The 27,901-nt window shown below is 39.1% G+C and overlaps 2 protein-coding genes and 2 non-coding genes across 5 annotated transcripts; all 4 read right to left on the bottom strand.

Annotated features, from left to right (window-relative positions):
- Positions 1 to 7,121: 7,121 nt before the first annotated feature.
- On the bottom strand, positions 7,122 to 11,197 carry rpl3 (ribosomal protein L3). Its single transcript, XM_041817495.1, has 9 exons — positions 11,188 to 11,197; positions 10,857 to 11,081; positions 10,255 to 10,423; positions 9,784 to 9,919; positions 9,368 to 9,554; positions 8,458 to 8,720; positions 8,275 to 8,370; positions 7,665 to 7,784; positions 7,122 to 7,254 (listed from the first exon to the last, which is right to left on the bottom strand). Exons 1-9 carry the CDS (start codon positions 11,195 to 11,197, stop codon positions 7,210 to 7,212), a joined length of 1,251 nt encoding a protein of 416 aa, XP_041673429.1. The 3' UTR covers positions 7,122 to 7,209.
- Positions 7,331 to 7,464, bottom strand: LOC121504026. Its single transcript, XR_005991410.1, has one exon. It is a non-coding gene; the product is annotated as a small nucleolar RNA SNORA54 (small nucleolar RNA).
- Positions 9,643 to 9,735, bottom strand: LOC121504028. The gene has a single exon (XR_005991412.1). It is a non-coding gene; the product is annotated as a small nucleolar RNA U83B (small nucleolar RNA).
- Positions 11,198 to 13,411: 2,214 nt separating the features above from the next.
- On the bottom strand, positions 13,412 to 27,828 carry slc25a39 (solute carrier family 25 member 39). 2 transcript variants are annotated; one of them, XM_041817113.1, is made up of 12 exons: positions 27,674 to 27,828; positions 24,753 to 24,858; positions 22,960 to 23,019; positions 22,377 to 22,427; positions 20,250 to 20,359; positions 20,097 to 20,164; positions 18,496 to 18,620; positions 18,240 to 18,413; positions 17,440 to 17,549; positions 15,490 to 15,571; positions 15,328 to 15,408; positions 13,412 to 14,536 (listed from the first exon to the last, which is right to left on the bottom strand). In XM_041817113.1, exons 2-12 carry the CDS (start codon positions 24,847 to 24,849, stop codon positions 14,379 to 14,381), a joined length of 1,116 nt encoding a protein of 371 aa, XP_041673047.1. In that variant the 5' UTR covers positions 24,850 to 24,858; positions 27,674 to 27,828; the 3' UTR covers positions 13,412 to 14,378. The 2 variants fall into 2 exon arrangements, with proteins under 2 accessions (XP_041673047.1, XP_041673048.1); XM_041817114.1 differs by lacking the exon at positions 22,377 to 22,427.
- Between the last annotated feature and the right edge of the window lie 73 nt (positions 27,829 to 27,901).

Genomic DNA, 27,901 nt, shown 5'->3' with positions numbered 1-27,901 from the left:
TCTAAAATGCTCCTTTAATACCCAGTTATGTGACTGACGTGTTTCCCATTAACCAAAGTAGTTGCAAAATGCTCATTTAGCTGTTTTTAATGGTATTTTTCCAGCCTTTTGTTGCCCTGTACCTACTTTTTTGAGATGTGTTGCTGCCATCATATCCAAATGAGCAAATATTCTTTCATAAAATGGTAAAATGTTTCCATTTTAACATCTGATGTGTTGTTTATGTTCTTTTGTGAATAAAATGTGGGTTTATGAGATTTGCAAATCATTGCATTCTGATTTTAGTTATGTTTTACACAGCGTCCCAACTTATTTGGAATTTGGGTTGTAGTTTTCATGGGAAGCTAGGGATTGCATGTTTTCTTAGGGCCTCCATACTAAAATAACATGCATGTATATATATTTTATTTTGCTCATTTTGTCGATCTTTTTCAGGACCTCAAGAAATAAAGTTATCACTGGAATACTGAAATAAATACATTAAGATTTCAAAAAACAACTGAAAGCTCCTTGTTTGTCTCTTTAAGGGCTTCTGTATCATCCTGTCATTAGTCTTGTTTTTTAAATCTGCTTGTGTTGCTGCCTGGCTTTAACAGGATACTCTTTTTTAGTTTCTTAATGAATTAAAATTAATTTTTGAATTAACTCGTTTTCTTTGTAGTTCCCCTCTCTCCGGGTGGTAAAACAGATCCAAACAGTGGTCCAGCATTCATATTTTTATACTGAGGTAGTAGTTTTATAGCCCGTGGTCCCCGTCCTGTGTAATAATGGTCCTGTGTATGTGGTCGTCCCCCCGACTGTCTGTCCTCCTGTCAGACTCTCCGCCGTTCACTTCCCCTGCTCTGCAGGACCCCCCCCACCTTCAACTGTGTGCCAGCCGGCTGAAGCCGCTGCCAGGACACACACCTACACACAGATGCACACACACCTCCTTACATGTACGAGCAACTGCACACACTCTCACACTCTCCCCATAAATCACAAATGCTTGGCCCTCCTCTCTGCCGTCCCAGCGTGCACTGTGGTTACCTGGCTGCTGTCCCAATAGCAACAGCTGCTACCTCAGGACCGGACTGGAAGATCCGCTGCAGGACGGCAGCCACACTGACACTCACTCACGAATGCAGTCACAGAAAGCAGACACAGATCATTCTGGCTTCATTCTTCACCTCTGAGGAGAGCCCACTGAACATGATGGAGGACTGGACTAACCCAGGTCAGAGAGAGGGGCCCAGGCTGGCACTTCACCTGCTGGAATCTGATTGGCTGACCCTTCCAGCCCCTGCAAGAGCCAGGAAGTGATGGGTGGTTAGCCTGCTTGCATCATGTCTTTTTGAACCGGCCAGCCAACATGCTTTATGAAGTGACTATTAACACTTGTGGAGGAAAGTCAGTCTCTAAAGCTCTGATGTCTCCGAGACGAGTCTACATTTCAAATTGAATCTGGAAAAAATGTCCATTGAATCATCCAGGCTGAAGAGGAAACAAAACATCCAGATTGGCATCACTGAAAGTTCAAAAGCCAGCATCTGTGGTGGTGTTGGGGTGTATTAGTGACCATGGAATGAGTAACTTGCACATCTGTGAATGCACCATTAATAATGAGAGGTACATAAAGGTTTATAAGCAAGATATGCTTCTATCTACAGTATGCAGGATTGCTATCATACACTATACTGGCAAAAGTATTCAGCTACACCTGTTAATTATTGATTTAAGGGGATTCAATCAGACCCACAAGAGCTCAGCAACTTCAAGCATGGTACTGTGATGGATGCCACCTTTGCACTAAGACAGTTTGGGAAATTTCTCCCCTCACTGTCAACTGTGAGTGATACTATTAGAAAGTGGAAGCGTTTAGGAACAACAGCAACTCAGCCCCAAAGCATAAGACTACATAAAACCACAGGGCGAATCAATGACTGCCAAGATGCATGGTGCATAATAGTCACCAACGCTCTGCTGAATCCATAGTTGCAGAGTTCTGAGCTTCCACTAGCATAAATGCAAACCCAAAAACTGTGCGGCAAAAGCTTCATGGAATGGGTTTTCCAAACACTGGACTGAGGAACAGTGGAAATGTGTTCTGTTAAGTGGTAAATAACTTTACACTGTTTGGCAGTCAGATGGGCGAGTCTTGGTTTTTTGATGTTGGGAAAACATTACCTGTCTGACTGCACTATGCCAACTGTGAAGTTTGGTGGAGGAGGGATGATGGTATGGGACGGTTCTCCAGCCTTATCTCCAGTGATGGTCAATCTTAATGCTTCAGCATGCCAAGACATTTAGGACAATGCCATGCTTTACAACTGTGTGGCAACAGTTTGGGGAAGGCCCTTTTCTATTCCAACATGACTGTACCCCAGTGCACAAGGCAAGGACTATAAAGACACGGTTTGATGAGATCAGTGTGGAGAAACTTGACTGGCCCGCTCAGAGCCCTGACCTCAACCATCAGGCATCTTTGGGATGAACTGGAACGAAGATTGCGAGCCAGGACTTCTCATGCCTTACCTCATACATGCTCTAAAGAATGAATGGGCACAAATTCAAACTCAATTCAAATATTACAAGAGGCTGTTATAGCTTCAAAAGGGGGGCCAACACAACTATCTTAAAAGAGAAGTGGGTTGGTTTTACTTCGCTTTGGCGGCTTGTTTTATTTCCCTTACTTGTTCAACAGTTTATTTTCCCTTTTCTACCCCAATTTCTATTCTTATAACCATCTTAATATTATTTCTATTATGTCTACTTCTATATGAGACCGTTGAAAACTAATATAGAAACAATTAAAGACTAAACATACTCAAATCCTTCCAAAAAGAAAGAAAACAAATCATGCAAGTAAGTCCCATTGGCAATATGATGCTGCTTCATTTGAAGTACTATTGAGGCTCTTTCAATCAAACTTCTTTAAGATATGTGAGTGAGATCAGCTAGTAAAAGTCACAAGATAACCAAAATGATCATACAGGGATACAAAACTACAGAAAAAGACACCAAATCTTTCTAAGAGGACACAAAACAACCAAAAACTTGAGCATAGCTTTCACGAAAATGTGGTCAAAAGGTACAAAATGAACAGAGAGTTATGCAGAGTTGTTGGTGCTACTTCTAGATCAGGATTTGTTTGGAAAAATAACAATATAAATCGCCTTTATTGTCATTGCACAATCATGTTGCACCGCGTGTCTCCTCTGGTCCCTGCCTGTGCTCAGAGCTCATTCCGATGATGGAGGGCTGAGCTGATGGGTAGAAATGGAGCGGATGGGCCTGCAGAGCCGAGCAGATGCACGGGGTCATAAAGTGAGCGTCTGCTGGGACACCTGACCTCACCTGATGGGACTGAGGGGGGTAATTAATGGCATAATTGTGGCCGTTAGCTGTCACATTACGAGGAGAGGGCATTATGTAAAGCAGAGCAGTGTGGGAGCTTTGAACTGCTGCTCTCTGTGGGGCAGAAGGGCTCCGTTATGTAACAGCGGGGACATCTCCATGAGCGTCCTCTGGCCTCGGTCACGGAGGGCTTCACCTCGCTTCTTTCTCATGCTACTTCTACACCTTCATCTTTTAAGGGGAACAGATCATTCTCAGTGTCCTTTGAGGGTTTTTTTGTCTTTGCTGCAGAACTGCTTTGGTTGAGAAAATGTGAATTTCTTGAAATGCAGCTCAGCAGAGAACAGTCGTCCTTCAGTTCCCTGCACTGCGGGTTAACAGGACCAGGATGGGACCTTGGGAATCCATACAGGAAATCCACATTTCTGCAAAGAGAGCTGAATATTATGCAGACTAGTCTCAGGGAGGTGTTTTGCAGAACGTCTAAACGGCCCTCGGAGCCCTCTCAGGGTCTTCCTCATTACCTGCTGAACAGGAGCTTTCACTTTTGGCACTGATGAGTCAGAATAGATGATAATGTTGGGCCTTAATTACCGCACGGTGACTGCTGGAGCTCTGTGGTCAGCCGAATACAAGGCTAACAGCTCAAGGACACATATAGCCGCTTTAAAACATGCAGTGTTGGCTAAACGAGGGGTCTCACTGTCCATCAGTTCTGCATAGGTGGCTGCTCTCGTCACAGCTGATGTCGACCTTTTAAGCTGCTGCACAGGCGCGACTCTAACCCGCTCAGTGAGCAGTGCTGGGGGAAAAGTCAGGACAGTAACCAAACAGCACTCTGAGTTAGATTTTTGTGCAATAGCATGTATATTATACGGACACAAGTATTCAGCCGCCTGACCACTACACCAACAGGGACTGTAATGACATTTGCAGCTATAACAGCTTCCACTCTTCTTGGAAAGCTTTCCACAAGATCTTGGATTTCTGTGGGAGTTTTTGCCCATTCATTCTGTAGAGCAGGGGTGTCAAACTCAATCACAGCAGGGGCCGGGTACTGAATTTGGGTCTAACCTGAGGGCTTAACAGGGTCAATATTTAACCATTGAGTGTCAACCTAAATGATTTTGAGATTAAAGGTCAACGTGATAAGTTAAAAACACAAAATCAGAGATAAGAAGTCAAACTTTTAAGTTCTAAAGGTAAAAACATGACATTTTAAGTCAAAATAATGTATTTAAAAGGCGAAAAATGAGATAAAAGTCAAAATCATGAGTTTTAAAGGTCAAAATATGAAATAACATTTCAAATTCACCAGTTTTAAAAGTCAAAATGTGAAATAAAATTCAAAATCATGAATTATAAAGGTAAACAAATGAGATAAAAGTCAACGTTAGGAGTTGAAATAGTCAGCAAACCTGAGAAAAAATTCAAAATCACATTTAACAATAAAATATGAGATAAACATAGAAATAGTGAGTTCAAAATGTCAAATTATGAGATTACATTTTAAATTAATGAATTTTAAAAGTCAAAATATGAAATTTAGATTAAAGGACATGAGTTTTAAGGGTAAAAAAAAAAAAAACCTAGATAAAACTCAAAGTTAGTAGTTGAAAAAGGTCAAAACATGAGATAAAAGTCAAAATAATGACTTAAAAAGGTCAAAATAGGAAGCATGGCATTGTCCTAAATGTCTTGGTGTGCTGAAACATTAAGATTGGCCTTCACTGGAGCCAAGAGGCCCAAACTAAACCCAGGAGAACAGCTCCATACTATTATTACAATGCACAATTCTTCCACTTAGTTGCTGTTGTTCCTAAACACTTCCACTTTCTTATTATATCACTTAAAGCTGATGTTGAATATCCAGCAGAGATAAGACACAAACCGTCTTATTGCAAAGATAGTATCCATCACAGTACCATGCTTGACAGCACAAATGTTCGTAAGTGGAGGCTGCATGGGAGCTCGACTTTATACACCTGTGGTGATGAGAATGCATGGAGAGACCACTTACAAGAAAACGTAACGACTGAAGAATGGAATAAAGTGCTCATACATACAGCTAACACACATCTGAAACTTCTTTAATAGCTGGTTAATAAGAGTATGTAACAGTAAAGCCTAATAAATACAACCCATGTATTCCAGACATGACCAAAACAACTAATTTAAATAGCCACAAAGTCAGTAAAGTCACTGCCGTGTTCTCTACTGTGCTGGCTCATAGACTTCACTTCTTGTAAACAAAGCCCTGTGAGTATAGTAATAAATGATTATGTATGTACAAGAGGTGACCATGAGCACAGGCCAGCAAGACAGCTGAAAGGGTGGAGAAGACCATGCTTGACTGCAGTATGAGACAACTGGGCCTAGAATGAGTGTGCCCCCCAAATGATCACTTTTTTTTTTTTTTTAAGGCTTATTTTGGGCATTTTGTGCCTTTATTTGATAGAGGAGGACAGTGGACAGAGTTGGAAACAGGGAAAAGAGCGGGGGACAGACGTGCGGTAAAGGGCCTCAGGGCAGATTTGAACCCGGGCCGTCCACGTACATGGGGCGCGCCTCAACCACTCGGCCACCTGCGACTCCCAAATGATCACTTTTGGCTCCACTAGAGTTCGTTCTGATAATAATACAGGTATATCAGACCAGCCACAGCCATCTTTGTGTTAGTTACTGGCTTCAGACATTGTTAAATCACAGAAGAAATAGTTTCACTGTGGGTTAGAGAACTACCATGGAGATTGATGATGATGCTGTGAGTCAGTCTGCAAAGCATCATAGAGAGCCAAAATTGCTCTACATCAAAATGAAATATAAAAATGCGTGGTATAAATGTCAGAGATTGTGTCAAAACTCCACACACTTTCATAGCAATTTTGACGAGAATAAACTTGTTTTACAGTATTTTAACAGGCTGCAGTATGCTGTACTGTAAATCTGGACTGCACAGTTTCTGGTCTGTAGACGCTCCAGCAGAGGGCCCTAATGTAGCACTCAAAATGCCAAAAGCTCAAGCAGATAATACAGTATAACCATTTACAGTCTTCACTAACAAAGACAATGACATCTAATGGTTAATAATAGAAGAGGCACATAGACTACCACTCCAGCTTTAGCAAACACGGTGCAATAATCTGACCAGATAATATAAAAATAATCAGCTCATGGGACAGGAAGAATCTGAGTGAGGATTTTAAAAAGATGACTGTGATCCTGCAGAATTCAGCACTTGTGTTGGACAGCATTTTTAAGAACAGTGGGACAGCTTGTAGCCTGTGTAGCTGAAAACGACACCATTTTATCACCTTTGAATGGTTGTCAATGTCAGCAGTGTCTCAAAGCTACAGGAAAAGTTTCTCACTTGCTTCTTTACAAATTGCATGTCTTCTGCTAGTCAGTGTTAAGGCATCACAGCAATACAGCATTAATTCCCCTTGGCTTAAGAAACAACTCCATTAACTTGTCTAATGTTTACTTTATTTAATCTTTACAGCCAAAATTTCCAGGTACATAAAATCTAAAATACCCAGCTTTTTTAGTCATTTGGATCAACTTCTCAGTTAAGCAATAACCACTGTGGCTTTTATTACACAGCAAAAACAAGTGTTTTCTACAACTTCTCATGCAGACTGGGTTACACCTGTATAATGGTTGGTCTGTATGACACCACTGGTATAAAACAATTCTATACACCATGAAACCAAAAAGGCTGAATGCTGTGGAGAACTCCAGAATACTTAATGATCTAGTAAACAAAAACAAATGCAGACAGGATCTTGTTTTTCTGTTTTTATTAAATAACTCTGCAGAACATTAAGATGGTGACAGTGAACACAGCAGAGACTCCTGACAGGGACAGAGACTTTAAGCAGTCTCCTCCTTGGCAATGCGGTCCTTCTTGAGTGGTCCCTGTGGAGAGACAGAAACAATACGATCAGTTTTATGGCTAATACTTGAGACAACCTGCCGTTAAGCTGTGAGCAACCAGTGTTCCCAGAGAGTGAACAGGGAGCGAGCACAAAAGGGGCACTGCTCCCCTGCCTCACTGGAGCTCGCTGTGGCACTGGAATGGAACCCAGAGTTCATACTGAAGACTGAACCAGGTTACGAACAGTGCAGAACCAACACAGCAGAATCCTCTCCTTCATGCACATTTGGTTTTTTTAGCTCATGTTCAATACTGGTGCATTTAATTCAAATGAAATCCCACAGGTACAGAGACATTAAAATCATTTATTCCAGGTTCAACTATTCATGCAGTATAGGTCTGTACACACAAAGAAATGCAACTAGAAAACCAGAGGCATGTATAATCTTACCATGAACGCCTTCTTTTCCTCCACGGTCTGGAAGCGGCCATGACCGAACTTGGAGGTGGTGTCGATGAACTTGAGGTCGATCTTCTCCAGGGCACGACGGCTGGTCTGGGTCAGCAGAGACTACAAGGGCAAAGAAGTGGAATAAAGTAAGCTGGAGAACACTTAGGGATGTTAGACATTTTATCAATTTTTGAAGCCAAAATCTACAAGGTAGATATCCATGGAGTACACCAATTTTAACTAGCGTTTACATTTAAATTTATCCCTTCAACTTTTCCAATGTAAAATAAAAGGTTAATGGCACCAACACCAAGGTAATAATGACTTGATCCTTATGTTCTGAAGAGCACCAAAGTTTTATCAATTCAACTACAGATCTTTAGCTACACATTCAACATAATGTTGCCATGATAGGAGAGCATCATCCAAATTGCACAAAACTGTCATTTCAGGACTGAAAAAAATGTGCAAACATAGTTCTGCAATTGCAACAGTGTGCTTCAGTCTATTGGCAAATTCTTCCAAACAAGTTTGGGTACCCAGGGCTTTTCCACTTTCATCATATTACATAAAATTCCTGATTTCAAATAGCACTGCATTTCACCCGCACCTTGCGCAGAGTCAGCACCCTCTTCTTGGTCCCAATAACGCATCCCTTCACCATGACAAAGTCGTTGGTCACTTCACCATAGTGGACGAATCCACCCTTTAAAAAAAAAAAACAAATTCAGTCACATCTCCCACTTCCTGGTAGGATGTTAAAATTACATGAGATACAAATAACAGAACATACCAGAGGGTTGATACTCTTGTTGGACAGATCGTACTCTGTCGAGGCGTTGTTCTTCACCAGCTTGCCATCCTTGGTGTGGTAGCCCTGGCCGATCTTGTAGATCTTCTTGTTGATTTCTGTGCGGTGGTGGTAGCCTTTTTGACCAGCACGGGCCACAGAGAAGGCCACACGGGCAGGATGCCAGGCACCAATACAGGCTACCTTACGAAGACCACGATGGGTCTTACGGGGGAGTTTCTTTGTGTGCCAACGGCTGGTTACACCTAAAAAGACAATCATGAAGTCAAGGACCAATTGATTTATACTCCTACAGATTTAGACACTTGAGGCTGTGGTACCAAAATAAGTCACACCTTTACAGTTCAAATGAGAAAACATTAAGATACTAAATATGCAACATGAATAATCACTTCTGTAAAGTATTTTAGCAACAATGCCATTTACAAGAGTGCTCACAATGTGGTAATTGCATGTGGTTTTGATTACACTAGACAGTATTGAGATTTGTAACTAGGATCATAAAATACATAAATGTTATTAGTCTACAAGCTTGTTAATGGAAATGTGGTAATGGTCATAAGGTGTGCATTTATCCACTCAAAAATATTAAGTAGCTTTAAAAGCAAAACCTTAAGTTTTTAAAGTAACCAAAATAACCATTCCTAACTTTAAGTTAATATTAGGAAAACAAAGTTACACCTACAAAGTGCAACACTGGCACTTTTTTAAACTTTCAAGTACTACCAAGTAAATCAGCCTTTAATGAAATTATGAAATTGCACAGCCTGATGCCACAATTGCAGGTGGATCACTTAAGCAGCATTAAGTCATACCAACACCTCTTGAAATCAGTTTTCATTTCCAAAATTTTTGCTTTGAAATACCCGAAATAACAGCCGATAAATCTTACCCTTGTATCCGTGACCCTTGGTGACACCAATGACATCGATCATCTCGTCCTGGGTGAACACTGTGTTCACCTGCACGGCCTGCTCCAGCTTCTCACGGGCCCAGTCCACCTTGTCGGAGATGGAGCCTCCGTTCAGCTGCACCTCCATGAGGTGAGACCTCTTCTGCCTCAGGGGCAGCAGACGCATCTGTCAAGATAAAAAAAAAAAAAAAAAACACAAATCAGAAGACAAACCAAAGCTATAACCACTTCTTTGTACAAGAAGCATTTCACCAGAAAGTCTCAGAAGGAAGGCAGCATGGAAAGTATCCCCATGAGAGTCGGGCGCCATGCCTGACGCAAGATCCGTGGCCTCATCACCGACAGACAAGCAGGAAAGCACAGTAATAGACCCCTTTAAAGTCAAACATACTAACCTGTGTGTGGGTGATGACGCGGATGACCTGGCAGTACTTCTTCATGGCAGCGAAGTCCTTCTCCAGCTGCTTCTTACCCTCCTCATCCTGCCATTTCTTGCAGTACTTGGTGAAAGCCTTCTTCTTGGACTTGTACCTGAGAGCAGGCAGCACACAGACAGTTTGGCACAGGACCTTCATAACCCCAGAGGGGCCAGCGGAAGGACACAGTGCATAGCTGCTCGCCCTCCCCTCCATGTGGATAAGGGGGCATCATCAGCTAGAAGATTTCGGCTCATGGCACGGTTTCTAAGAAGCACTTTCCACCGGCCAGAGGAGCCCGGAGCTCATCAGGGCACGCGGCACCTGAGCGGAGCTACCACAGGGGTCACCGTCATGTTAGACTCACTCAGTGAAAACATCGATCTCATTCATTTCCACTGGGTAACTAACTGCTTCAGCACTTTATGCACATTTAATGTGATGTCTCACCAGTTCTTGTAGAAGCGACGCTTGGCCTCATCGCTGACGTGCTCAGAGAAGACAGTCTTGAAGGAGCGGAGGCCTCTGGGGGTGTTGACGTAGCCCACAACTCCAACAACAATCATGGGAGGGGTCTCCACAATGGTCACAGCCTCTACCACTTCTTTTTTGTTCACCTCTGCAAAAAAAATATACAATAAAGCACCAGCTATGGCAATCTACAACCAAGCTTTTAAGACAACTTACAATTATCCTACATTACATTGATTCTAAGGACTCTTTCCTTCAAAATTGACTTTTGCAAATGAGTTTATACAGTCAAAAAATGCATTTTTCCTGCAACTCACTGATATGGTCTTTCAACTTCCACTCAAGCTTTCCCTACAAATACAGCATCCTCTTACAACAAATAACTGATCATGCGGATAGAAAACTTTATCCAATTAAGTACTATAGAAGCATCTTTTAGGATGGTATAAACTGCACTCAGTGCTCGACATTCAGCAAGGGGAATAAACCCATTCTGTCCGCCCGTCGAGAGTCTCATCACAGGCAGAATACCATACACGAGCATCTTATTGAGAAATTTATAATGCACAGGTAGCACTTACTTGACCCAGGTCTGTCCACCTCACGGACGATGTGGGTCATGCCGGCCTTGTAGCCCAGGAAGGCAGTCAGGTGCACGGGCTTGGAGGCGTCATCCTTGGGGAAGCTCTTGACCTTTCCACGGTGACGACGGCTCCTCTTGCGGGGCAGGAAGCCCAGAGATCCGTGTCGCGGAGCCGAAAACTTACGGTGAGACTGTGGAGGGAGGAGACTGTTAGCAGGAGAAGCTAACCACGAGGATATCTACGATGACATTGTTTAAAGTAAGACAGCTAGGTAGAGTACATCATCATCCTTGCGCGCTAACTGCGTAGTTATTTCACTTAAATGCACGAGCGTCCATGACTGGTGACTTTACCACAGGCTTCTCAAGCTATTAGCATAGCTAGCTTAGCACCATGAGTGGGCAGGAGTCAGTTGTCAAATTAAGCTTTCGACAGGTTTGTCTTTAAAGTTAAGTAGACTAAAGAAATCTCACGTAAGGTGAACTTTAAAATACATGTTTATAACTAGTTAAATACGTTGAAAGTAAGTAGCGGCCTACATCATGCTCCCATTTTGGATCCTTAGTTGCCGGTATGCAAGCCCTGATGTGCTACTTAAGATAAATTTACCGTAAAATACTACAAAAAACTTTATTGAATAATTATGTAAAAGCACTCTATGCCCAAGAAATTAAGAAAATACAACGGATGCTTCAGATGACTAGCAGATTCAAGTAAGTAATGTTAGCTGCGTGCATCATTCACTTACCATGTTGTCTCCGATCCGACTGAAAAGAGGCCTTTAGCGTGGCTAACCAACATTTTTATACACAAGCAAATCTCGCGAGATAAAGCGTGAGTATCATGCGAGAAGAACCGCCCTTGAAGATTTACCCAGCAGCCACCAGATGCCGCTGTTTCACAAAATTGACTAGATGGCAGTTTGTGTAAAAGCAGTTATTACACAAATGAAATTAAATCGTAACTGTAAGATAGGAGGTGTACAATTTGTTGTTGAAAATTTGAGGTTCTTCTGTCTTTCTCCCGCTACATGTTATAAATCTAGACCTTAGGCCTGTTTAGGTTTTGTTTTCTTCATTTGAGTCCCTTAATTTGAGAAGAGGTGATTTAACTTCCTGAGACCCAGGCTTTTAATTTTTGGGATTTTTGATTTCTCCAAGTTATTTGGGACCAGTAGGAACTTTTCAGTAAAAAAAAAAAAAAAAAAAAAAAAAAAAAAAAAAAAAAAACTTACATAATATATTTTAGTTAAAAAAGATATCCTCACTCAAGGGAAGTGGGTTTACATCTACTGGATAACACAGTAAAGTCTCCATTGTGTATCAAAATATGAGCACCCAATTTGTTGTAAAACAACAATTTAGTAGAATGGTGCAGAAACATTCATACTCACCTTTGCTTGAAAACTGTTGGTTCCATTCCAAAATATTTCAATCTATACTGAACAATGAAATAGTAACCAAGTCCCAGTGTCCTCATAAGAGTTCCTGCTGTTTAGTGGTGTTGTAGTTTGTTACAGTCAAGAAAATGTGTCATGTTCTTTTTATGCTGTATCAAATGCTTATAAACAAACATCAGTCATAACATTTGAAGAGCCATTATTCATCAGCCAGTTTTGTGTCGAGACTGGTTGTAGAATATTTTGGGGAGTTTTATTGCAAACTGATAACTGTAATGTGCTTTTTTGACCACAAGATGGCAGACAATCTGTCCACAAATGAGGCTAACAGGTCTAAGAAAATCAAAATAAAGCATAATAGTGCAAAAAACCTAAACACAATGTCCTCATATGAGAAGGCAGGGTTGTAGGAGGTTGGAATAGAGTACAGTACAGAACTGTTATTTTTATTTTTATTTTTTTATTATTTTTTTTACCTTTCTGTATTGTTTCCTTATGAAGAAGCCTCACTGTATCATTGTTTTGAACAAAAAAGACTCTAATCTTGAATGAAACAAAGAAAAATCATTTGTTCAGGTTGGATTTTAGTTTTTTAGCCATACATTTTAGTGCTCAAGATATGCTAAAAGGCTGTTAAATATATTCTAAATCAGTGTTTCTAGACTGGTTAGGCAGGACCCACCACAGCAACCATCTATGAGAAATCACACCCCAAATTTTCAACTTCCCAAATAAATACAATGAAAAATGTAGTATTTTTGACCTTACATGGAACAACAAATTATAAACAAGGAGGCAGAATGAAACAAGTATGTTTAAACCAAGGCAGTATAAAAATATTGGTAACTTCTTGAGGATTTGTCATGGGAAAACCAGTTTCTTTACCCTGAGAAAGGAGAGAAATAAGTAAAAATCTGGGGAAAATGACTGAACTGACTCGTCATCACTGGAAAACCTAAGTGAAATAAAAAGTATGGATTGTTTTCCACTCAGGGCTTCAGTACCCAACTGACTTTTTTGCCAGTTTGTTTCCTATGTACTCATTTGCAACCCCCCTAAAAGATCGCTGTGACCCCCTTTTGGGTCCTGAACCACCTCTTGAGAACCACTAGTCTAAATAAAAGTGTTTATATCAAGGATGAATAGCAAAAGCTTTAACATTTTCTTACACATTTAATGATTTCATTCATTAAAAAATAAACAACACACATTTACATTTATGATATAAGGCAACAAAACTTTATGATTTATGATCCAGTGTTCCAACAGAGCTTTGTTGTTGTAATATTTATAGCAGTAAACAAATTCAATCAGCTGTTTTCTTTATCCATCACTGATATTTTGTAGTGGTAACAATTCAAGTGAAAGAAGCTGAAATGTTCATGAATTCTTGCCATATTTGTAACCTCTCAAAACTAAAACCATACATACATATATGTTATCCATAACATATCTTCCAAGATGCTTTGCTGGATTCTCCTTTAAGTCTTATGTTTTGAATCCCATGGCTTTCTTTAGGTATGAAAAAGAAGAGAGACCTACATTCATCAAACAATAAAACTTTTCATTTGTATGATTTCATTTCACATTGTCTTGCAATTCTTAAGTGCTCCTGTGATCAAATCAATCCAGCATACACAAATTTATCTGTCATATACTGACCAGCAAATGCTTGAAATGTCATGCTTTAGTAGCAGTATGTTTGGAGCTTCTCACACCATGCAGTTGGTCTCAATCAATGCAAAGTGAAGGAATGAGAACTGTTTTCCTGAGACTCATGCATCTATGAAGTAAAACTCCCACGCCACTGATCTGCTCAGTGGGTCAGCGTCTAGTAATGTTTGTGCGTCACTTGGTTAAAGTTTCCACCTTTCACATCAACACAAAAAGTCTGTAATCTTTGAGTATTGCCCGTTATCAGGTCTTCTTGTTCAAGCTCATGAAAAAGTTCAAGGACAGTTAATTACAGTCTGAGTGAAAGTTTTGACAGAGTGCGCAGCAGCGTCCTTGAAATACAAACAAATCCTCCTTTATTGGGTTCAAACAAACCCACATCCAGGCTAGTCTCTTCCTCTTTACTCTGAAGAGTCTTCATCCAAACTGTGCTGATGAAAATGTTCTTATGTGCTGCCGTGGACGTCCTCACGCACAGCCAGCCTTGAGGATGGCGCTCTGTCTCGATCGAGGTTCATCTTTTGGAAGAAAGCTTTCCCAAACTCGTAAGTGCTGATCATGACAGCGCAGGCTGGGGCCACTTTGATCACCCTGGGCATGAAACCTGAAGAAATACAAGCGTTGTCACAATAAATGTCAGTGAAATCTTACGTTAACTATACAAAAAAACAAAAACACTCATTGCAAAAGACTAAAATTTTAAGTACAAGTAATGCATTCACACTCAGACATTAACACTTAAACATTCAGGTGTAGACCTGCTGCAGTTACGCACTTTGTCAAGTCACATAAAGTCCCAATTAGCCATCAAATACTCCAGAAAACTGTGGTTAATTTAGATGCAAATGCACCGTTATCTAAAGCTAAAGAGGCAGAGAGGAGTGAGGAAAATGCAATAAGGTCTATAAGTATTTGGACAAAGATGCAGTTTTTTCATTTCAATTCTTGTAAAAAGCCACAAAATGACATTCCAACACTTAAAACCATCTCCTGAACTGCTTCATTTTTCTTAAAGTAATGAGGGAACGGACTAATTCAGATGCACTCGTTTCATTCAGCTCAGCATTAAAGTTTCATGTGTTGTGTAGGGGACAATCACAGTTGCAATAACTAAACAATACAAGTGCTCCAAAAAGACCCGCAATCAAATAATTATAAGAAATAAAAATATTACATCAAGAAGCAGCTTTTGATCTGTGTATTTCTTCCTTTCAATGCAATGCACAAAAGAAAAGCATTTACACAGCATTGGGTTTATAAACTCTATTTCACTCAAAGCATGCTCTCTATGCAGCTATTTTAGAATTTAATCTTGACTCAGTATCAGTGATAGTAAATACTACACTGGTTTCCAAATACTTCATCTAATAAACATTGCATTCAGTATGTGTGTACCTGCAAAAAGGCCCTTGTAGCCCAGCTCAGCCCATATTTCCTTCATGATGTGCCATGTGGACGTGGTTCTCTTCAAGGACACTACGATGAAATTAAAAATGTTTATTAAATTATATACTATTAAGAAAACAGATTTCTTCATCACTATTTATGTGAACAAACCTCCCAAAGTATCCATTTCTCCCAGCTGAATCTGCCTCCGCGTCTTCACCACGTCAAACGGCAGCGTCAGGATCGCAGCGATCTAAACACCATAACAGACAAAAATCAGTCACATGATACAGGAGCAGGCAGAGGTTACACCTCTAAGTGGGGGTATGTGCATAATCAGCATCCGCAGTCGTATCAGGTGGGCTGAGGTTCAATTATTGCACAAGAAACACGACACGGTGAATGTGGGTCAGAAAGTGGCCTGATTCTCTGAGCTAACCCCTGACAAAGCTCTCACTGTTCACAGCTCAACCTGAATCCTTGTTATCTGATATCCTGGTCTTATTAAGTCATCGTGACACATTTATTCAGAACTGTTGGTGAAGTCAGCAAAGCAAACACAAAAATCCTCAGGGCAACAATTTTATGTCACCTATCCACTCTTCTCAAGAGAAGATTGTACAGAACTTTTCAGGTCTGAGTCAAAAGATGTTTGAATGTAACCACAAACTTTTATATGCTTATTAATTATTTTAAAATACATCTAAAACAAGAACCCCTAACCCAGTTGACAATTCAAAACTATTCATTTATTTAAAGCAAGACAAAATAGGTGAATTAATTCATACACTAAATATAAACTACAGTACGCAGCCAGCAGTGACTGATTTTTACATCTGAACATCATAATCCTTACAGTTCTTTAAGTTTTGGCCTCTACAGTTGTAACTAATGTCTTCCAGTGCAGTGACTTAGAGGTGTTACTAGTATGTAGCCCTGCGTTGTCAAACTATTTTTCCCAAGGCACACCTTAGACCAAGCTTAAATCTCAAGTCACACCATTTTCATATTCATGTAAATGAGCCTCTTTTAACCCTCCTGTTGTCTTAATATTTGGGTCAAAATTAAATTAAATTAAAATAAGATAATATTTATAATAACAGCACAATAAAATTAGGAACAGTCTTAAGATTAGGGCGGATCACCTTTGACCCTGATACAACACATGTTACGGCATTTATGATGTGAAATAAGGAGAATGCTTAAATAATTTTCCAGGACAGTTAGCTTTTTCTCTAATTTTCCATGTGTTTTCTGTAATTAGACCATTGACAAACTGTTTTCTAGAATGTGTGGAAACCCTTACTTACTCAGAGTTTAAGTTCATACAAAAAATGCAGTATTCAGACAGATAAATGTCATGGGAATGTAAAAAATAAAACACATGCGTTCAAGAGCTAGCATTACATTGCAGGGTCATACAGAAAATCTGACATCTAATTTATTACTTTTTAAGACCTTTTCCAAGACTCTCTTAATATTTTAAGACCCCATTCATATAGATGACAATTATCTTAAAACATAGTCTATAAAAAGGCATGTAGCATGTGTTATTGTAGTATGCAGTTAAAGCTCTGAGGTGCTAGCAGTGCTAACATTAACAGACTTTGTGCTAGTACTACACTACACAAAACCTACACTGCAATGCTACTTTTTATTTGCAAAATCCTGTGAAATGATAAGGAGTATTAGCCGCAGCATCAGCTCCTCCAACCACTTCTCTGAAAACCTGCATTTACAGATCATTCATATGCACACACGACTTGATCACATAGTTAATGTGCTATCTAGAGACACAGTGGAGTGTTAAGGATGCACTGATGGCTCAACAGCGCACAAACAAGCGTGCAGATTGACGTTGGGTCGGTACTTGAAACTAAATGTAAAAACAAAGGTAGAAAAACTAGCCTACAACCTCTTATGATGAATATAACAAATGAGAACAGCTCCAAAATTTAGGAACTTGTGGTACTGCATTATAGATTCTATACTTCTTAAATGGTACGAGTTTAGAAGCTTTTGTTAGCTAATATAAAGGATATAGTCTAAAATACAACCTTTAGACAGGGATTACATAGAGGGTGAGAGACAGGTGAGTGTGGATTAAATCTGAATACTCACAGCTCCGGAAATTGCTCCTGCCGTGAAGCTGATGGAGAAGTTGGCCTGAGTCACTCTGGACTTTTCACACAGGTGGGCTTTCACCAGCTCATAGTTAAACCAGTACAGTGCTGCAAAACATAAAAAGTCTGGTTAACAGCATTGCCTTTGTTCCCACCGTGGTCATCGTGAGTCCCCTAAGTAATTTGACAAATGAAAGCATCAATTTGAATGTCCTTGTGATAACTTTTAGAGGGTTTTCTTCATCTAAATTAAAGGTCTAAGGGTAGCTCTTTATCATTTGCATAGTCTTCTCTGCAATTTATATCGTCATACTTTACAGTGCAATGCAGAGGGGTGCCAAGATGGCTGAGAGCAACAGACATTACAATATGATGACGAATGTTTGCCTCTATATCAATGCTACATGTTGTTAGAGTTAAGAAAAGCACATAGCAGTATGCAGCAGCCACATTTTCTGCAGAAAATTAATGTTTTCATCCACGCTGACTTCCTCCAGTTGGATATTCCTGAATATCTTCTTCTGTGTTGAGACATCAACTTCTTCCAGCTTCTTATAAAATAAAGAGGCAGGGAGATAAAAGTCTCACCTCAAAATTTGTGGACGTTTTCAGGGGTTTTGTTTTGGTGTGAACAAGGCTAATGTTCTGATGTGTTGATGCACATCCTTCAGGTAATGCTTTTATGAAAAAATGACTGTAGAGGATAATGTGAAAGTGAAATATTGTGCAGTGTTTCAACAAGTTGGCATTAAATGCAACAGCCTCTTTCTATTTTGTATCATGGAGTTCAGATCTTACCAGAGAAGGGGACGTCTCTGAGCACGGTGGGCCCCCAGCCCCTCCACAGAGACAGCAGGCCGTCCTGAGCTATAGCCGAGCGGATACATGCCCGCAGTTCGCTGTAGGGCAGCCGACGGGACTGCATCTTTGTCCTGACCAACTCCAGAGGACTGATCACTGTCACAGCCCCCACTGCAACATACATACATCAATAATGTCAGAACCCTATTAACATAACACAGTCAGGATGTTCATGCTGCCTCTAATGACTTACATCTGGCCAGACCTCCAGCAACCAGAGGGATGTGATTCCCTTGGAAACCCAGACCGTATCGCAGGAAGTCCCTCAGCTGGTCATAGCAGGTGAAGTAGATGACGGTGGCAGGTACAGCCATGACGCTGCACACACACATGAAATGGAGCAAAGGTTTTAAAATAGAAAGTGAGTATTTAATATCATTTTACACAGTCATGCACAGGTTCAGATTTGTAAAACTGCAAAGCTCAGCAGAAGAATCAAAACAAGTGACTCAAGTTGAGTGCACTGTTATTTGCCCAACTAGAACAAGTACAAACATATTCTAATTATAATTAACTGTTGCCAACATGGCAGAGTATTTCACTATATTACTGATGTTACTCACTATGCTGATGTTCACAAATTTGCTCATGTGGATGAGGCTGCAGAGCAAGAATTCTATTGTTCTCAGTCCTTTATTAGAGCTTCATTCATAGCACTTGATTTATAAATCTAAACAGTTTTATTTGTTGTTTTTCCATCAGTGGTGTCTCATTATGATGCAGGATTTTGATTAAGGGGTGGAGGTTGTGTGAAAGGCTCTCCTATCAAAAAAATAAATAAATCCTGGGTGCAGGTTAAGCTCAGGCACCCCTACACTGAGGCTACAGTACTCAACACACTGGTTTTACAATCCAGCGTTGTTAACAACAGGATTAGTGGACACTTAAAAAACAAATTTAAGAATTTTGCAGACAATTTAAATACCCAAATAAACAGTTATTAACACCATTTTTGTCTTGCCAACATCAGTGCTTTATGGGGCATCCATGGCTTTGATTCCCAAGGCTCAAAGTTTAAAAGCTTTTCACAGTTTTTATAAGTCTACTCATAATCATCGTCTGCCAATCATTGCTCTGCTGAGGCCAAATTTCTTCCCATCTTCCCTCCTTTTCTATTCCAATCAAGATCCTTGCATGCATCTGTCATTTACCCCAATAAATGATAATGTGAATGCTGAGAATAGTCACAAAAACAATCAAAGCATTAAAAAACAAGGATAAAGAATGACATAGCGCTAACTAGACAGTGTAAAGTGTTGAGCAATGACTCAGTCATCAAAATGTCAGACCTTTCACAAGTAAAAATCAGATTTTCAAATGCACTGTTTCACCTTTAGACTGTAAAATCTGATAGGAAACATTTTAAGGATCTGCAAGAACCCACCGCTTGATGATATTAGTTAATTCAGATAAAGAAACTATTACACAACAGTCTAAAGTGTGTAGAAATAATACTATTTCTGGCCTCAATCTGCCTGCATTTTTACTTTCCATACCAATAAATATATTGTCTGATCACCTAATCACCCACAGGATTTGCAATTAATCAGTTGCAATTAATCACATTTATACTATTAATATGAGAAGAATTGCATTACAGGTAAATTTAAAAATAATAGCAATTAAATTACCTGACATGATGTGCTTCCGAACAGCACTGGAGCTTGTTGAAGTATTTGAAAAAAATAATATATATTTTTTCTTTTTTTAGCATGTGTACACTTAAAACTTACAAAGCTACAACGGACTAGGGCTGAACAATTTTGGAAAAAAAATCTAATTGTGAACACTCACAGTGTTGGTGGAAGCCCGCTCCACAAAGACCGGAGTCCTTCATGTCGAGTGATTTTCACAAACGCGTCCTACGGCACCAAATATATCTAAATTATTGCTGTGAAAATGTAAACGGCACAATAAAATATTTTTTTAAAAAGTACTCATACTCACAAGTGTCCCACTGAAATGTGTTGGAGTTTTGTACCAGCTTGTGCAACTAGTTCCGTTCTGACACACATAGATGTGGTCCATCAACCCGTTACAATACAGGAAACACTTCCCTGTGAGAGGCATGACAGTAAGACGTTAGCAGAGACCAATGAGGAAAAATGTAGAAACAAAATTCTAGATGGGGAAAAAAAGTTTATAATTCTACATCTATAGTTTTACAATTAAGGTTGTATATTTTTAAATTCCAACAAAAAGGCAATAAAATATCGCTTGCAATGCTGAGCATATTGTTAATCTAAAGTTTCTGCAAGCTTTGGTAGAAAAGCAAAACATTGGCAATGCTTTGGTGCAATTTTTTGTGATTTCTGTAGTATTTTGTGAAGGCTGGTATTTGTTTTTCTGTACGAGTGAGTGCTCTGACTGGCTTATTGATCTTTGTTCAATCTCTGTTATCACATGAGAAAGTGTACTCTGCCCATGCGTGCAGCTTTTTTCATTTGTGGGAGTACCGTCTGTTGTGTGTGTGAATCTTTGTTGATCCCCAGGTGGAGATCAGTGATTGGCCAATCCAGCAGGGCTGGCAGGAGGGGGGAGGGAGCGCTGGATTGGCTCTCAAGCCGACACTGGTGGAGTTTCTGAAAGCAGCACTGCAGTTCATTCTCGGTCACCGAACCTTAGTTCTTGTGTTTAAAGATTGTGTCTTTTGGATCATTTATTAAACTCGGAATATTCAAGGTTTTAGTTGGTAATCCAGTAACTGTCTTTTTCTCAGGGTAATCTTTTCTTTTGAGAGCAGTGAGAGCCTCTTTCTTTTGTATCCATGGTTTATTTGATTTCAGCTGTTAATTTTTACACCTTGCAGTAAATAAGTTGATTTTGATCCAACCTTTTGTTTGGGGACTGGGAGGGGAACATCACTTAAAAAAAAACTATTATGCTGCACACCCTCCTCCTTATATAGGTGCATAACAGTGTGCAGGAGTCTGCTTGCCATTTTTGGTTATTACAAACAAAATTGCCCAACTCTGGGTGCTCATGGCTTGTATTTTGTTGCTGTGGTACAAAAAAAGGCATTATTAAAGTAAAATTCAGACAAAATTGATACTATTTCTACAACACAGCAAAAAATGCAAGGCCTGAGCACCTATAAAGGGTAATTTCTTTAATCATTCAACAAAAACTGCAGACAAACTCCTGCAAACTGTCTAAACTGCACAAATATGTTAGCGACTTGTTGGTCCTAAAATATTGCCAGTATATTTGCTTAATTTAGGCAAAGTCCCTTTTTCATTTGTGGCAGCCTTTTATTAAAAAATTTGCCTGAAGATCTTAAGTGCTATTAAGCTTCTGGACTTTATAAACCATTGATTATTAGAGATTGTACAGTTTCTAAAACTTTGGCATCAAAAAGTATCAAAGTCAATGAAAGTCTTGACAACCTTAGGCGTCATGTGTTCTAATTTGAGCTGACTCAGGGTAGAGAGGTGATTAATAATACATGCAAAGGCAATGACCACACAGTCACTCAGGTGATAACATCAGGGCCGTCCTTGCCTCTGCTTACTCTGCCTGTTTGTTCAGGGCTGGTTTAAGAGAGACTTTTGACAAAAGTTCTAGGAAACTCTAAAAAAAAGACATGTTTCACAACTTTCTTTTACAAAAGACTCCTTTCTGAGGAATCAATACAGGAAACAAAAAGATGACATTCACCCAGAACAGAATCATAGCTGAATGAGTAAGATATTTTTCCAGGAAGTTTCCAGGGAGATGATCTGTAAGCAGTGAAGTGTGGCTAGGGAACATTTTCATTGTTGCTTTTGTTTCTTGGACTTTCCAAATTGAGCAATCTCCATCACTATGAAATGACCAATCCACATTTAAAACTACAGCAACTTAACCCCAAATTTTATCCATTTAAAGGTTAAACTACAACCTTCATCTCTTATCTGAAGCTACACACGTGAATCTATTTAAATACAAGAGGTCATCTTGTATTTATATTGGCATGTGAGATTGGTTAGTTGAGCATGTGCCCACATAAAGACAGACAGTTGTGCTAGACAACCGTGTTTATTTAAATAGCGTCCTAGTTTTTTTTCATGCAGCCATTGCAGGTCAGATACTCACACTTGGACTGGCGGAGGACGCCACCCCATGGAGCTGCTTCACAGGCTAAAGCTATGAAACAAAGCAAAAAGGCAGTACAGACAGTGACACATAAGACTCTGTGGTCAGGTTTAGGGTTAGCAAAGCATCAACATAAATCCACAGGCTGTGGATGTGGCATCAACAGGTGAGTTTTAAAGGCAAAGCCGGTATCTCATACGCCTAAAGCTCCTGTGAGGGTTTTCAGATAGTGAAACAGACTGAAATGAATGCTGATGTCTGTCTGAATATCAAACGTAACAAGACCATCAGAATAAAAACACACCATCTCTTATTAGCTCATTTAATAGTTTGAAACCCCTGTGGTGGGGTAGGTGTCAGATCAAGCAAGTTTGAGCAAGAAGCAGAAAAAGATAGATCTATCAAAAATAATGTTAGGTATTTGAAAAACACTTCTTAAATACGAATGAAATAGTGAGAAAAGAGCTCAAATGTACTTCTTTGTCCAAAGGGGCACCAACATCAACACAAACTTAAGTTCCTCACAAGAGCTTTAATAATGTGCAATTCAAACAACGAAGCTGATTAAGGTTCCTTCTCTTACCTTGGTGAAATGGTGTTTGCTGAGCCTGAAGCCTGATCTTCACAACATCTAGTGGTGTGACTGTAAACAAATGCATTAAAATCTCATTAAAACTGACTAATATCTAGCTAACAGTTTGCAGTTGCTGGCTTATAATAAGTAGTATTCAGAATCATTCATAATATGATACAATACAGCTCAATATAGTATAATCCCATGGGAGGCGATACAATACGATACGATGCAGTGCATTATCATAGGATATAGATATAATACGATACCATGGGATATGTTATTATACGATATGGTACAATGCAATACCATGGGATATCGATACGATAAGATAGGATACGATATGATATGATATGATGCAATACCATAGGCTATGTTATTATACCATATGGTGCAATGCAATGCTATGGGGTGCGATAGGATACACAGGGATGGAAAAAGTACAAGAATATTACAATGAGGTAAAAGTAAAGTTCTTTGGTTTTAATTTACTTGAATAAAAATAATAAGTCCGTAAAGCAGCCACAACACATTTCAAATATTTTAAAAAATCAAGTAACAGTAAAAGGTGATTTATTTGATATTTACTGTGTGGTGATCAGTTCCTTTTATACTTGAGGGGGTGGGGGTTTAAAAGTAAGATATGATTTTTTTTCCTTCAGGTGCAGTGCAAAAACAAGAAAATTCCATCTTAATCAGGTTTTTTAATTAAAGTTACATCTGTATGATAAAGTGCTTTGCAAAAGCAACTTTGGGATGTAATGTGTAATCATTCTCTTGCTTTTGCCACCAACTGGCACAAAGTTTCACATAGTTGGTGGAAGGTTTGAGCTTTTTGCCATTTTTCTTTTTTACTTTTACTCAGTAACGGACACTTTTTAAATTGCAACAAAAATTCCCGAAAAATATACTTGAATAAAAGTAAAATGATTGTTTTTTAAAACAACCCAAAAAAGCTTCACAATTACAGTAAAATGGGTAACTGTAATAACTTATATTCCATCCCTGACGATACAATATGGTATAGTAAGATACACCATGAAGGGAACATGTTAACAAAACCACAACGGAACAGTGAAAATCTATGTATTGCAAGACAATCTTACAATGATACATATCTGATTAACTGAAGAAAATAAAATGCCAATAAAAAATTTAGAGCAAGATTAATTTATCAATTATTCACTGCAATTTGATGCAGTGTTACCTCTTATGATACTTCATTTCTTTACTTCTTTTTACTGAGGTTCAACACTATCCTGCTGTCATAACTTCTGTTCATGTTATCCCACACTTACGTCACAATCGCCTCCATGAGGAGTCATAAAATACTTATTTATGTGACTCACATTGCCAGGGAATCCACTACAAACTGCAAAACTGTGACGCACGAGTTAAGATGATGACATACTGCCTTGTTAGTATTTTGTCCCTCAGTGACCCCGAACAGGATAGACGGTGTAGAAAGCGGATGGATGGATGGATGGATGTATGGATGGATATTTTGTCCCACTCCTACTTATCAGGTTCAAAAGCATAAGAATAATATAGTCTTAAGCTAGAGGTTGTCTTTCATTAAGTTGTTGGTAGCTTTAGTGGATGCATTTTGTAGTGTCAACAATGCTTTAAAAAGGCTGGAGTACAATCTCAACATTACCAGAAGTTACATTTTAATTAGATTTTGAAGGCATCTGATAAACTGGTAACAGCATGATTTAGAGACAATAAACCAAGCACACAAAGATGCACCATCCAAAGCTAGACACAAGTTATATTTTCTGTTTTTTACTCTATTTTCTTACCAAAAACAGATGTGAGGAGAGCTCCGGTGCCAGACGCCAACATCTGCTGCACTGGTGAGATTGCAGCCACAGGGCCGCTGACAGCTCGCTCCCCCATCCTGCGCACCTGTCAGTGAAAAAAACACCATTTAACACCAAGATGACATAATGTTCTGTAAGTAAACTCCTGTAAGGTGTTGTCTGACCCTGTAGAAGCTTTGTGTCCGGATGTCTTTGTCTCCCTGTTATGTAAAACAACCGAGGAGGAGTACTGGAACCTAACACCTTATTTGTGGCTTGGTTTGTGTCCTGTTATGTCAAAGAGTCACTTGTGTAACACCTGAGATAACCTTAGTCAGAGTCAGATCACCAAAACAGTTTAATGCAAATGTAATACTGCAATATGAGAAGTGTGAGCAAATAAGAGTGAGTTTCTTTGATGTGCCCAGCAAAGCCAAGGTGGAGTTTTTTGTAATGGGGTCATTGAAACGGTGTGATAGCTTATCTATAGTGTGCATGTGCAGTGAGCCAAACAGGCCGAGAGACCATCCACTCCCTACTGAGAAAGTGACAAACTGCTGATAGATAAACTTGTACAAAACCAACAAATGTCCTCAGAGATGTCACGACTCCCAAGAAGTACAAACTGTTTTCCAAAAAATTCGAGCAACTCTGTGACTGACAGCAAAGATAATCTCAGGAAGATTCAAGAGTGGAGAAGTTTAAGGTCACTACATTCATTTTAAGCTTTCCTGTTTTTCAAACTGTGTAGATGACATATGTTTCCTATGGCTATTTCTATTCCTCAATTTATTTACACATAAGTGTTACATCTGAGGCCACCTGGGCGTCAGGCTTTTTGGCTAGCCAATTAAACACGTCACAAACATCTTTTCCCTTTTCTTTGATTGTTCAAGGCTTTTCAGGACCAAATGTTTTAAAACATTGCAGTCATTTTAATGATAAATAGTACTGAAGGGTAACAAAGCTTAAAAGGTCATCATTTTTCAGTTATTTTAACCTAAAGCTCCAATGTGAGAAAGTAAGCACAGTCTAAATTACATAAAAACATTAGGAAAACACTTTTTCATTGTTTTTCTGTATTATAGACTGTGTGTGGTAGTTCACCTACAATATTTTGTTCCCTAAAACAAGAAATATTCCAATATTGGGTGCAGGACTTTCAATTTTGTTGCAGTGGTAGAGAAACCGGCCACTCAGGTAATTTAAAGCCACCCCAGTATATTTGCTGACCATGTTTTCATTCTTTCTCTAAATTTATACATAGTCACCATCTGTTTGTGCAAGAGAAAAATCCACGAGCACAACCATACCAAAGATACACCAATTGAGGTGTGATGTCTCGTTAAAAATTCAACTTTTTATGCCATTGTTGAAACATTTTTTTCAGCTTTTTGCTACCCATATCCTGTTCTCCTGCCCTCTTGGATGATTGCTGTGTGATGCTATCTCATCAGCAGTAAGCCTTCTTAAATGCAGCTCACGTGCTATAATAAGGATGATCAAGTGAAACATTTCCAGAGGCATGTGATGTTGTTTGAGCTTCTTTATAAAACGTGCTGCAGGTGATTATTGACAAAAGAGTAATACAAAACACAAGGAAAGAGACAGGGCTATCTATACCAGTGGTTCTCGACTGGTGGGTTGGGATCCAAAAATGGGTCTCAGAGCTTTTTCCAGGGGATTGCTCACAGAAATCATGACAAAATATCGAGGATAAACTGAAGTCCTGGGCAAACATGTATCCATTTATTTTCTTATACTCTGTTTTTAAGTCAAAGAGTAAATTCTAATAGTTTTCTTGAGATCTTGGCTCAGGTACCCTGTTATCTTGGATGGAAATCTCTCAAAAAAGTTTGTATTCCTGTGATATTGTCTTAAAATCTTGGGCCCTTAAAAAAACTAAAATTAGTATTATAAGGGCAACACAGAATAAAATATGTTGCATGCACGTCCTTCCAAATATTTTGTCAGTCTGTTTGTTCAGTCATATTTTTGTTCATATATTTTGTCAACTAAAACTATGACTGAGCATGTTAGTCAGCTACTTTAGTCAACTACTTTTTTTACACAAGGAAGAATTGACTAAAATAGATCTTTCATGATTAAAAAAGTATGTCTAGTTTTCATCACGGGGATCTGAACAAGACTAAAATGTGGGAGCTGGACCTTTGATTATCAAAAATCCATGATACTTTCCACAGTACATAAAATATATTATTCTATTTTAAATCAGTGTATTAAAAATCTATGTAGAAGTGGCTGATCATATGGCTGATCATTCAAACTACACTAACCAAAAACATGCCTTGACTAAAGGCAAAGACAAAAATGTAAGGACTTTTATTGACTGAGACTTCACCTAAAACTGGGCCAAACTTATAAAGGCTAAAATGATGTCTAAAACTAAATAACGTTAATCTAAATATTACAAAGCTGCCAAAATAATACTGTAAACTGTATTTCAGAGGGATCTTTCTGTCTCCTTCAGCTACATTTAACGATACAAGAAGCCTTAATATCGCAGCATCTGTGTACATTTGCATTTGATTGACACAACGCGATTAAAACAGTACATTATAACTGCACTCTCTAAAATCTAAATATACTGTAAACCTAGCCTTTTTTCTTGACGTATTACCTCTAGAAAGAAAGATACACATTCAAGGCACACTATGTTCTTTTTTCTCTATCCTGAGCTGGCTTATTTAGGATTAAATTAATTTGTAATTCTTGAACAAAATTTTTAAATGAAAACTAAAGCTGTCAAGCAGTTGTCTGTCGAATAAATCTAGTAAAGTATGACAAATTTGTTTGACGCAGCTAGCTCAACTGTCAATTTTGTAATATAATGCTACGTTGTTAGCTAGGAACATAGCATATCGAGCAACGGCTTTCAATAAAACGCAAACATTACTTACCTCTTCTTAAGCTGCCAGATTTGTTGTAACAGTAAAGGCCTCCTCGCCCATTTTACTAAAACTAACGTTTACATTTAAGAGCTAACGCTAATATCCATCGTGGTTGACCCGTGAACATGTTTTTAGAGCCGCACCAGGGCCGTTTAAAAGTCATAGAATGTACATGTAAACGCTGCAGGTTGATGTCACTGACTTATATATCACTATTTATTACTGTATCCTCAGCGA

This window comes from Cheilinus undulatus, linkage group 21 (assembly GCF_018320785.1).
Source record: "Cheilinus undulatus linkage group 21, ASM1832078v1, whole genome shotgun sequence".
Taxonomy (NCBI): Eukaryota; Metazoa; Chordata; class Actinopteri; order Labriformes; family Labridae; genus Cheilinus; species Cheilinus undulatus.
The sequence above is the reverse complement of the archived record's forward strand: the minus strand, read 5'-3'. Positions and strand labels throughout refer to the sequence as shown.